We start from the raw sequence: 13,261 nt of genomic DNA, 5'->3' as shown, positions 1-13,261 counted from the left end.
TTGCTCCCGATCCAATCGGCTCTTATCAGAGCCCCCTTAGAAGAGTTTAGTTTGCGATCACTGCGAGCCAGTGATCGACCCGGCCTTGGCCTCCAGGCAGCCAGTCCGAGGACCTGCCTCCACTGGTGAGACAACCACCAGGGGTTGTCTAGGAGAGGCTCGCTCCCGCAGGGGGAGTGAGTCCCATCAGTGGTTGTTTTGCCAAGCGCCGCCCTACAGTCCAATGGCTTTTCATGGCCACAACACTAGGCTTGCCAGTTGCTTTCAGAAAAAAGCGGGACATTTCACGAAAAAAAGCGGGACACAGCGGAAAAAAGCGGGGCACTTAAAAAAAATTTAAAAAAAGCTTAATTGTGTAGCCAAACTTATACGTTTACCCATGATGGAATCTAGATGCATCATGCGTTTACCATCAGGCAAAGCTGTTCATAGAAAGTACACTAAGGTTTTTTATAACGCAGATTGATTTTGCTCATTTTTTCTTACATGACTTCTATTAACAGCGATTTTTGCCATATGCACCATTTTTTTCCACGGTTCTCGCAAATTACACGTTATTTGAGAAAAAATATTTCAAATCGAACATGTGAACGGCGGATTGATCGATATCGCGTTAAAAACCATTGTTTAATTTTTAAAAATTAGTTTGTTTGGTAATTTGTTCAAAAGTTTGAAAACATCAAGAAAATTTTTATCTTTATATACTTTTGACAATTGAGTCGAAAATGGTGGTGTATAATATTTGGAAATTTAACTAAGAACTAGGCAAAAAAGTATAAAAGTATAATTCTATAACTAAAAATTATCTGAGGGCAACCTCGACAGTTTTTTTTTCATACTTTGGCTTACGTGCTGCAAGAACACTTTTTTTTTTTTTTTTTTTTTTTTTTTTTTTTTTTTTTTTTTTTTTTTTTTTTTTTTTTTTTTTTTGGTATAATTAAACAATATTACGATAAGGATCTCAATGGAAGAAAATTTCCTTTAAAGAGATCCATTTCTTTTTTTTTAATAATGTTAACTAATCAAATATTATGCTACATTTACTTAAGTTTACTTATTAATTGTTAAAAGTACGACAAAAGAAAACTACGATGCTACAAAAACAAACAAAATTTGATTTAAAAAAAACTGGTTGTTGATCAACTTTTTTAACGATTCAATTTTTCTTTTAATAACTGTACTACTTTGACTTTAAACATGGAACGGTTGTTGATGGTCTTTATTTCAGTAGGTAAAGCGTTGTATATTGTAGGTCCTATAAAAGAAATTCTTTTTTGCCCTAAAGATGTCATGGATCGGCATCGTTGCAAGTAATTATTTTGACGGGTATTGTGGGTTCTTAATCCCGTAGTAAAATTAAGGTTTTGGTTATTGCTACTCGAGTGTATATTATCATGAACATATATAACGGTTTGCAAATTACAGAGTTCGGTTATTGGAAGAATGTTGTGCGTTCCCAGAGAGTATAGCTGTTGGGTAGGAAAAAGCAGGGGTAGTCTGAAGATGTTTTTCAAACATCTATTCTGTAGGGTCTGAAGTTTTTGAAGATGTGACAAGGAGGCTCTTCCCCATATCAAAATAAGATAGTTTAGATGAGACTGAATAAATGCATAGTAAAACTTTAAAAGAACATGTTGGGGTACTAAGTTTCTTAATTTCCACAAAACACCGCAAAGAGGAGAAATTTTTTTTACTAGGTTCTCTGTGTGACAACTCCAAGAAAGTGTTTCATCCAAGAAAATTCCTAGGTACTTGAAGTAATGAACTCTCTCAATAACAATTCCATCCATAATTGGGTCATTATTTGACAGTATTTTTTTATGTGAAGAACGAAACAACATATATTTGGTTTTTGTATAGTTTAGAGAAAGCAAGTTGCATTTAAAATATTTTGATAGTAACTTCAAATCATTTTCAATTTGTTGAGTTATAACATTCGTTGATGCAGCTGAATAAAAAATAGCTGTATCATCAGCAAATAATCGAGCTGTGCCTTTCAGTGGTAAATTACAAAGATCGTTTACATACAAAAGAAAAAGTAACGGACCAATGTTGCTTCCTTGGGGTACACCAATATCAATGTTTCTCAAATCGCTTCTAGTATTTTCGATCGCTACGAATTGTTTCCTTTCCGATAAATAACTGCGAAGGATGTTGTTAGCAGCACCTCTTATTCCGTATTCATTCAATTTGGACAATAATATGTCGTGGTTTAGTGTGTCAAAGGCTTTTTTAAGATCCAAGAACAAAGCACCAACGATATTCTTTGAATCAATTTTTGAAATAATAGAATCAACTAACTCTGTGATAGCAATTAGCGTACTCGATCCAGGTCTGAAACCGTACTGCAATTTGTACAGTATATTTTCCTGATTTAAAAAATTTTCAATTCTATTCATTAGAAGTTTTTCAAAAACTTTACTAAAAACACTTAAGGTTGAAATTGGACGGTAATTATTTACGTCATGTGGATCACCTGCCTTAAAAATGGGAATAACTTTTGCAACTTTAAGACAATCCGGATAAACTCCTGTCTCTAACATGTGATTAAAATATTGCATGAGTATACCAGAGAAAATTTCGTTGTTATTTTTTAACGCATCTACAGGAAATCCATCCGGTCCACGACTCTTTTTATTTTTAAGAGATAGAATTACTAGTCGAACCTCGTTGACACTAGCTGGACGTAAAAATATTGTATTTTGTACACTATTAATATGCGACAAAGGATCACTGCCGGGATCAGATGGGATTTCATTAGCTAGTTTTTTCCCAATCGTAGAAAAATGTTTGTTAAATTTTTCACAAATCTCAGAATTGTTTGTTGACTTAACTGAATTAGAACCTTAGTGTAGGCTTGCCAGATACTTTCAAAGAAAAGCGGGACATTTCACAACAAAAAAGCGGGACACAGCCGAAAAAAGCGGGACATTTAAGAAACTCTTAAAAAAGCTTTATTGTAAAGTCTGCTTCATTTAATATTGGAACAAATTCTTTTGCTCATTGTGGCGCTCCTAGTGGTCGGATTTGGAAACTTTTTTCACCCACGTGTCGGGAAATTCATTACCTTTCACCATGTATTTATGTCATAACACCAAACGATAGCATTTTGTAAACAACCGCCATGGAAGCCGAACGGAGAGATCAAATTGTGCACAGTTTTCTTACGAGTACGAGTACGAGAATTTCTTCGAAACAGCAATGAATAATTTTTTTAATTTTTTTTTATGAAAGAGTAAAGAAAATGCTACATTTGTATGAAAAACATATTATGAATTCGTTAATAAATGACTGAACTACACGCAATTGTTTGTGTTCCAATATTAAATGAAGCAGACTTTACATCCGTCGAACTTGGTCATACAGCTTTCGAGCACGGATTTTGGCCACATTGTTCTGCTTCAGCGTCCGATTTGGCTGTTTGCTGGCTCGGAATGACCTTAATCCTTCCCGGAGACGAATTCGTCGCACCGTACTGTGAGCGGCCTGGAACTTATTGGCCAAATCGCGGTCTGAAAGATTGGGATTCCTCTTGACGGCCTTGATGACTTTCCCACGCAGTTTCCTGTCGACAGTTCCACTCCGACGCTTCGAATGCGGCTTCCGAGCCGTCGTCAATGTTTCCTAGTACTGCTTGATAACACGCCATACGGTATTTCTGGGCATTTTAAGCTGTTTAGCTAGCTTCGATGCCGACAACAATGGATTTTCAAGAAAACTGTGCACAATTTGATCTCTCCGTTCGGCTTCCATGGCGGTACATGGTGAAAGGTAATGAATTTCCCGACACGTGGGTGAAAAAAGTTTCCAAATCCGTCCACTAGGAGCGCCACAATGAGCAAATGAATTTGTTCCAATATTAAATGAAGCAGACTTTATTGCCAAACTTATACGTATACCATCAGCCAAAGTAATTTATAGATAGTACACTAAGGTTTTCTTGTAACGCGGATTGATTTGGCTCATTTTTTCTTACATGACTTCTATTTACACGGTTTTTTTTATCATAAACACCGTTTATTTCCACGATTCTTGCAAATAAACACGTTATTTGAGAGAAATATTTCATGTCCTACATGTAAATGGTGGATTTAATATCGCGTAAAACACCTTTGTGCATCCATGATTCTGTCGAAAAATCAAGATCTATAATAATTTGGAGATCCTCCTTACACAATATTTTCTTCATAACCAAAGTTATTTACATTGCATTGATTGAACGTGCTCCTAGAACGCTTAACTGAATCAGAATATTATTGTAACTTTAGAGCAAACGCACCAATACGGGAGTATACGCGGCCCGATTTTGCTCATTTCAGCGGACCGATTTTGGTATACACACTCTTTCGCGCACCGGGTGGAAGCATATTATTTTTAAATTGTGCATTGCACTGAGAAAACTTTAACAGAAAATAAATATTAAATTAAATTTACTGATCGAATAAATTTTCGGAGTCGATAGTTTTTTCGCTTTAATTTCGGTTATTATCATTTTTATAAATAATTAATTATTATAATGCATATAGCGATTGTTGGAGGTTATTCGACGGGTTAACTGCTATCCGTTATGTGACGCCAAAGTCGACATGCTGGTTGAATATGCCATACAGCAGCAACAGGGCCACACAGTTTCGAGCGACCAGCAACCGGGTCAGGTTGTGGATGCAGCAAGAACTTCTGTGCAGTTGCAGCCGGAATCATCCAAAACTCAGCGGAACTTGCGCGAAACATGCCAGCTGCTGTGGAGTTCCACAATCAAACAGGAGGTTTTCTGCCGCTGGTCTAAGACTTCGGCTTCAGTGAGTCGGAACCGTTTGCAATGGTGTAGCGCAGCGAGAAGGAGGATTGTATGCGTCATTGCCCCGGTTCAAACCTATCTGCTAAAGATGCTGCTCATGAACCCGGTCAGACGGTGAAGTTTTTTCTTCTATCTGCTGCTTACTTTTCCAAGCTGTACGGAGGGTAGAAAAAAATATAAATTTTCGCTAAATAAACAGTTTTTTCACTCTCCTTCATCGCTTACGTTGTTGTTACTCGATGCTGGTCAATTGCAAGTTCTGCACTGTTCAAAATTATGCTAATTCCGACGACCCACTCGGCTGCAAAGAACAAACCCTGGGCCACCAATTCCGAGGGCCTAAATTTTCACCTCTTTCGACCCAGCACAGAATGCTTCCAAAATGGCTCTATATAATCTTCGACACATTTCCGATCCCCCCGCGAACAAAATTCCGTCCGCACATTCGACCGAATCAAAAGAAGAGCCACAATTGCTTAATTAATTAACAAATTGTTTACCAAAATTACAAAATTTTAATAAGCATCGTTTGTTTAACTTAGCCTTAAATGGTAGATTTTTTTCAGTGCATGTTTGCTCTCGCCCCTTTCTAGTGAGCAAATTTGGTGATTTTGTCGGTCCCGACGGCAGCGGCCCTATTTTGCTCACCCTCATACTAACCCCCGGTGCGGTATGAGAGTGATCAAACGCGTGAGCATTTTCACTATACTCGCGATTGCTGCGGATGCCCTTAGGGCTATTCAGTATTGTCTTTATATAAACACTGAAAAAATTGATGCTAACTTTGAGAAAAAAAGACGTATTCAAATTTTTTTTGTTCTGAGTTGCTTATTTTGAGAAAATATACGTATTCTGAAGATTTTTTGTTGAGTGAATGAATTTAAATTGATGATAATGTTTGATTTTTTCCAGAGTAAGTCAGTGAATTTCGCAAAAGTTCTCCATGAAAAAGCGGGACATTTTGAGGAAAAAGCGGGACGGCGGGACATTCAACAAAAAAGCGGGACATGTCCCGCTTTTGCGGGACGGATGGCAACCCTACAATAAAGTGTTTAATTAATTAAACACTTTATTGGTGATGAAGTAAAATTCCGTGCTTTTAATTCAATGTTCTGATCTATTCTAACTTAATTCTAAGATGGCTTACTACACAATTATGCGAACTCTCTCCGCGTTGTTTGCTATGCTGCGAGAGAGAGAGTTGATCTTATGCTAAGGTACGATCACAAATATTGGTGTTTGCGAACAAATTGATTAAAGTGTCAAGTGAACATAAAAAGGACATATTACAACCATAAATCAATTTGAGCACGCGACTTACCTCTATAACGCATCCGAAATCGGTTTAAATAAGTGGTGGCAACATAAGCGCAATCAAATTGCGTGGTGGTACTCCATACAACGTACCCCAAAAGAGTGCAAACAAAACTCCCCCCAGAGCGGGTAAACAGCTGTTGGTGCCAAGTGAAAGCGACTCACCTTACATTCCTGCTGCTGGTGGATGCCGTCGACGAGAGACGGGAAGAAATACCCCGAAATCCGAACCCCCCATCGGCCGTGCCCGAACATAATTTTTTTTTCATTTCATCCAACATCAAATATCCAAATCCGCCTTCCAGCTTTAAAAATATTACGCCTGATTGTATGCAGCTGCAGAAGGAAACCTAATAAAAAATAGCAAAAAAATATGTTTTTCGAATAAAAAAATTCTAGCTTACCAATTGTTGAATGTTTCCCAAATTTTGAAGGAATATTAATTGACTTCTCTTTTAACAAACTTTTTTTTTTTTGTTTCGATTATAGTCGTTTTACCATTTTTATGGCATTCGCGACTTTATCAACGTTGCAGTTGGCGAATTGTTATTGAAAAACTTATCCGGTACAACTGTGTTCGATGTTTACTATTGGGCTCGAACTCGCGGACATCGGCTCAGGAGACAACAGACTTGCCAACTGAGCTATATCACAAGCCCTTTTTAACAAACTGCAATGGAAAATATGTATTTGGCTTAAGTTTTCATTCAAAAATATGTGAAATACTCAGAAGGGTTTTTGGAGTAGTTAAAAATTGACCTTTTTTGTTGTCGATTTGCGATGCTTCACGGCACATACACAATTAATCCTATAGCCCACAATAATCTCTGAACCTTCTACTTTAAATTTGTATCGATATTTTTTTGAAAATCCTCACCAAATCAGAGAAAATAATGATTTATTACAAGCAAGTATTTCCACCTGTTTGTTTACACGCACGCACACGATCTGTCAAACATTAGCTTCGAAATCGCGAATTGAAAGTGACCAATATGCACGAGATTGAACATACCGGCCACCTTAAACGACTGTTTAAATTATTGCAACCCTACATTGTTTTGATCCAAGCGTTGAAACTACAAAAAAAAAAACAACAAAACAAACTCGACTAACTACAAACAGGAACAATATTGAAAAGGGCACTCTCACATTATGCAGACCGGATAATAGCTGCTGAACTTCGGACACTCGTTGCTACGGAATTCGTAGGTACATCTTAAGCGGCTCTCTTCTGGATTTTGGACACATCGCACTGGCCGCGGGATAGTTTGGACTGGGACCAAAAAGAAACACTGCAAATTGCATTCACAGCTAGTACTGACCGGACAGTCAGCCCGGATGGCTTGTGTAGAACCATAACACCAGTTTCATCCATTCGGGTTGCTTTCTTACCGGGGTCGGGTTGGGCCAGGATACACTCACAGGAAGGTTTGTAGTTCTCATTGTATTTGTTGGGCTCCTTTACCACCTTGTTCTACAATGGGCACACTGACTTCAAAGTACCTTCGTAGCACTTTCGAAGTGAGTACTGGCCGGTAGCCAGTACGGTAGGATTCCGAATGGCTGATGTTGAACCAATAACACCAGTACCACCCATCCGGATCGCATTGTTGAACCAGAACAGGACCTTTAACTGGGCAACGTCACTGCTTGGATCGTAGATAAATGGGTACAGGTTGGATTCTATGTTGGCCAATGATCAGCTACGGTAGTCAGGTTCGGTTTAGGGTTACCCAGGGTAGGTTTTTTTTTTGTTTAGTTGGTAACCACAGGTGGTAAATCCTGGTTTACGGATTGTATTCCAAGGCCCCCCCCAGATTGCTACTCTGGGTCCATGGGTACAATGGGAAGACCCATGATATACTCCGTGTATACCCCCTACTCCCTAAACTCCACCTGGGGCCGCAGACCTGGTTCCCACCTCGAACTGTTTAGTACATTGTACTATGTACTATGCTTCAATAGTGGGAGGTCTATTCGCGCTAATGCGCTCCAAGGCAATACTCATTAACGAGACTACTTTCAGCAAAACCTCTCGTCTTTACGACTCGACCCCTGAACTTTCCTCTAACGACTTGAGAACCGACATCTCCTCGCAATGACTCGAGATTCTCACACAAACCTCCCCTCTTCGCGACTTGAGGCCTGATCTCTCCTCTAACGACTTGAGATCCGACCCCTCCTCGCAACGACTCGAGGTTTACCTCTCCTCTGTACGATTCAAGGCCCGATCTCTCCTCTAACGACTTGAAATCTGACCTCTCCTCGTAATGACTCGAGGTGACCACTTGTACCCCTCCTCTTGTTGATAAGGGGGCGTGATCCCTCCTCTTACGACTCTAGACCCGACCCCTTATCATAAAGACTCGGGGTTGACCACACAAACCTCTCCGCCTGAAGGTTTGAGGCCTGACCTCTCCTCTAACGACTCGAGGCCCGACCTCTTATCTTCAGGGTTCGAGGTTGCCACTTTGCCCGTCGTGTGTCTGATCAAGAGCAGCTTATCCTAGACTCGCGCCTGTCACGGCACACGCGCGGGACTTAACGCAACGACTCGGATGATTCCCGACGAAGACGTCATCTCAGGGTAGGTTACTTAACGCTGAGCAGAAGTGATGTACTTCTGGCGAAAGTCTCCTACATCCTGGTCACGGCACCAAATGTTTGGGCAGACCATTTCGGATGGTAAAAATAAGTCTTTACTTGTCGACTAATGAAACAGGAAGAGGCATTTCATTTTATTTGAACTCATAATTACACTTTTTGGCGCCCTAATTCTTCATATTCTTACTTAAACTATGACAAAATGGCAACACTTTACAATGAAAATATAGCGAAAAGGTCAAGGGGTATAGAAGAATTAACTAAAATACTTGAATCTAAGGTAACCAAGATGCACGAGATTGAATATAGCCGATTCATCAACCGAGTACGTCAGTCTTCATTGTTTCGTGTTATCTAATTGTTTTGTATAGATCCTTTTGATTCATGAAAACAAATATGTTAGATGAATAAAACTTAATAATAATAATCACAGCACATTTCGCAGTATTCCATTTGGAATTATCCTGGCAATAAGCTCACGTTATCGGAAAATTATGTTGGTAATGAATAAAGTGCTTTCCAATATCTTCAAAAAATGCTGTATTTCCAAATACACGCAACTTAGAAACGTTTGGCTTTTGGCCATGCCAATTTTCGAAGGGAGTTTTCAGCGGATGTAGCGCTTCGGTTAATCGAATAAACTGCCGTCAACACGGCCTCGGGCCACATACCAGAGTTCTCGATCATCCTTCTCGCTTTATCCATGATGGTTAAAATTCAACGAAAACACATCGTAATCATTTTTAAAATATTGTTTATTATGTTCTTTTCAATTTTTGTTAATGTTGCGCTGGAAAAAAAAGAAAGTTTTTCTGATAGATAAAGAACAGTTAATATTCCAAAAAAAAAAAAAACAGGGGCAAAATAAAATGTCCAGATCAGTACAGCTTCAAAGAATTCAAGCTGAAGGCAAACAAGAACGATTTAATAATGGGTATGGCCTCCTTCAGCCTTCAACACCTCCTGCAAGCGCTTCGGCATACTTTCAACAAGGTTGTGCAAGTGTTGTGGGTCGAGTTCTTCCCAAGCATGCTCCAGGGCATCAAAATAAGTACTTTTATTTGTCACACAGTCTTATCAATCAGAGCATCGAGGATGGCTCACAGATTTTCGATGGGGTTCAGATCAGGACTTTGTGGGGGCCATTCAAGGGGTTTGATGCGGCAGAAAAGGAAAAATAACTCCGTCAGATTGGCCGTATGCTATGGATCGTTATCCTGCTGTAAAACGAAGCGCTCTTCGAGGCCCGTCTTGATGAGGGATACCTCGAGGTTTTCCCGCAGGATATCGCAATATGACTCAGCTGTCATGATTCCGTCAATTTTTACCAAATTGCCCACCCCATCCCAAGAAAAGCACCCCACACCATCACGTTACGGTTTGACGGTTTGACAAAAAAAAAGTTTGGTTCAAAAGATAAATCATCTAAATCAATGAATTTTCACTTTGATTCTGAGTTCAAAAAAAATTCTTTGAATTCAAATTAAATATTTTGATTTTAAAAGTTTGGAACATTGGTTTTATGGGAAAAAAGTTCGGTTCAATATAATTTACTTGAATCAAGAAAATTGGATTTTGTTCCAATGTACACAAGGTTTTTGAATCAAAGATGTATTTTTTTAGTTCAATGGTATACTACTTTTCGCTGCGTGTAGAAGAGAAATATTCATAAAAGATTTGAGCCATTTCAAATAAACAATAATTGTTTATTATTATAAATCTTTTTATTAATCTTCTCGGAATGGGCATGGGAATGGTCAAAGATGGGGCGCATTACAGGAAATTGTACTCTTTCCAGCTGTAATCCGAGTAGGGTAACAGACCTATTTTGGAGCGCTTTGGGAAGTGACTATGCTATTTTCTGAAATAAAAAAGTACATGTCACAATTTTCGACTGCTTTATCCGTTCATTACGAAGATCATGGCTTTTTCTATCGAAACATATTGTCGTTTGTTGCAATGTAATAAGATTTAAGCCTAAAACGCGTTTCTTCGATCATTACTCTGGCCGGTATTTTGGACCACCAGGTTTCTATTTTGAACCACCCTCTGAACCTATTTTGGACCATCCTTAACCCTTTCCTTCCCATGGTAGTCCAGGTGATACACAACTTCGCTCAGCTCGAATTTGAATTGGGCGCTTTGGATCAACACCATTTTTTCACCGAATGTGCAGATATGAATGAAGAATCATTGCATAAAATTTGAAGAAAATCGATTCGCTAGTTTTTGCTCAGCAGATCAAAAGCTGCGCAAAAGTCTGATTTTTTTAAAATTTTAATCATGTCGTCATTCGATGTTCAAAAATTTCACAAGTTTTAATTATTATAAAAACGAATTCTGATCACACTCTATAAAAGCGAATTACATATTTTGTTTATTTTCCATTTTATCCATAGGCAGTGCAAACGAGTGCGTGTTTTTAATAACAAAAAAAAATTGTCATCGTGAAACATCTGATTCACATAAACGGAAGCCTTAGTGTATAAACTAAACGAGAGGAGCATTCAGAAAATCTCAAAATTGAACCATCATATAAAAAAGATGAACATTGATCCCTCAAGCAACACTGATAATTCGGATAAATCCGTCAGCACCAACACTACGACGCCCTCGGTTTCGGCTACAAATGTTTGCACGGAAGAAGATGAAGAATCGACATTGGTCGAAGTTTCACCTTCATCATCATCTTCACCCACGACCGTATCATCGTTTTCGCCGTCAACAAGATCTTGCAGCACCGGGGAAGATGTAGTCGAGTCCAATTCGAATGTTTCTTTTGAGGCTGGACTTATGCCAACAGCAGCGATGACGGAGAATAGCGCAACCTGTCTTACTGACTCAGTAGTTTCGTCCGAAGCCAGTACAGTGGCATTAATTGAGGGTGTAACTACTAATCAACATACACAACAGTCACTATTAGTGCCACAAGAAGTGGCGGAGCAGGATGTGAACGTAGTAAATTCAAGAAACCTTCCAATACAGTCCTCGTCATCTCTATCAACTCCGTCCTCGTCAGAAGAATATGATGCAGAATCTGCAACTACGATCAATACTAAAGAACCTTTGAATCAAACCAGCGCCATTATCAAAAATAATCTCAACGACAGTTGTAGTGAAGCAGCAACTAGTGGACAACCAAAATACCCGATTCCATCGGGTTCTGGTAACAGATCTCTCTTGCCAGAATCGATTGGAATTGCTGGACAAACTGAACAAGCTGACGAAGATAAACGTGAAGTGATGAACAACCAAGCACCAATAGAGATAGTACAAATCTTTCCCTCCACCAAAGTAACCCCATCCTCTGCGTCCTCTTCCTCATCATTGGCGTCCAATACAAGTACACCAACGGCGTCCTCGACCTCAACGTCACCTTCCGTTTCGCCCCTGGCAGCTGACCAACAAAATAATACTACATCATCCACCAGTATCGCCATAGTCAGCACCCAATTGCCCAATGTTCAATTGGAGGCCGAATCTCTGAAAACGGAAGAATGTAAAATTACGATTGGTTGTCCCATGGAACACTCAAATCCGGAACAAGAAGTGCCGCAGCTAATCCATCCTTGTGACGACAGTTACCGGCAGTCATCTTCACCTCCACAATTACATAGTAGTCTAAAAAAATACAAACGAGGAGAGCAATTCGTCAAAGAAAAGCGCAAAGTTTCGTTTCCAAAAGATTCACTGCTTATAACCGGATACTTGGAACCAATTGATCCATGGGCATGTGGTAATTTTTTTTAAAGTTTGCATAATATTGGTTTGAATAACGATTTTATTATTACAGTAACTGTCATCAGTGCGAAAGAGTTGGTTGATCGGTATAAAAAATCCTGCTTAAAACATTCTACCAAACCATTGACGGTTATTTTAGATCATTTAAAAGAATTGGATCTAACACTTTGTCAGCGAGTCCCTCTTCTTTCACTAAGAGATCTAAATCTCGATCAGAGCTCATGTGAGGCACTAGAAGAAGTCTTCAAACGAGTCCAATACCGTTGCATCAATGCATCGCATGCTGGCCTTGACGATAACAGTGCCAGCGTATTATTTGATATGATTGAGTATTACGAGGCAGCAAACGAACTCGATATTTCTGACAACCTCATGATGACAAACAAAAGTTGGCTGTCATGCATAAACATGATTAAAAAGAGTCAAGCTCTTAACATACTTATTGCTCGTGGTCCGGGTATATCCGAACATCACGCCATGAACCTTGCAAAGTCCTTAAATGGTTCTGCTTTACATACGCTGAAACTGGAACATTGCGAACTATCGCAACGACCACTGGCAACACTATGTAATATTCTAAGGCGAAACACAGTATTACGAGAGCTATCGTTGGCCAACAATCAACTTACATGGGAGGATGCCAAGAGCATTGCGGACTTGTTGAGATCGAACTACTACATACAATTATTAGACATTTCAAATAACAATATTGGGGTAAGTTTTATATTTTTAATAATTCCCTTAGCAAACTAGATTAAAAAACGATTCGTTTGCATTGATTCGTTTGGAATAACTAATTTGGTG

The 13,261-nt window shown here is 39.1% G+C and overlaps 1 protein-coding gene across 5 annotated transcripts in view; it reads left to right on the top strand.

The window, feature by feature from the left end:
• Positions 1-13,261, top strand: part of LOC129739811 (serine-rich adhesin for platelets) — a 52,480-nt gene that overhangs the window by 26,807 nt on the left and 12,412 nt on the right. For all 5 annotated transcript variants that reach the window (XM_055731338.1, XM_055731333.1, XM_055731336.1 and 2 more), the window contains 2 exons: positions 11,116-12,452; positions 12,510-13,171. In XM_055731338.1, coding sequence (XP_055587313.1) covers positions 11,261-12,452; positions 12,510-13,171 — 1,854 coding nt within the window. In that variant the 5' untranslated portion in view covers positions 11,116-11,260. The remainder of the gene's footprint in view (positions 1-11,115; positions 12,453-12,509; positions 13,172-13,261) is intronic.

The sequence above is a fragment of the Uranotaenia lowii genome, chromosome 1 (genome assembly GCF_029784155.1).
Source record: "Uranotaenia lowii strain MFRU-FL chromosome 1, ASM2978415v1, whole genome shotgun sequence".
Classification (NCBI taxonomy): Eukaryota; Metazoa; Arthropoda; class Insecta; order Diptera; family Culicidae; genus Uranotaenia; species Uranotaenia lowii.
Note: the sequence above shows the minus strand (reverse complement) of the source record. Positions and strands in the feature narration are given on the sequence as shown.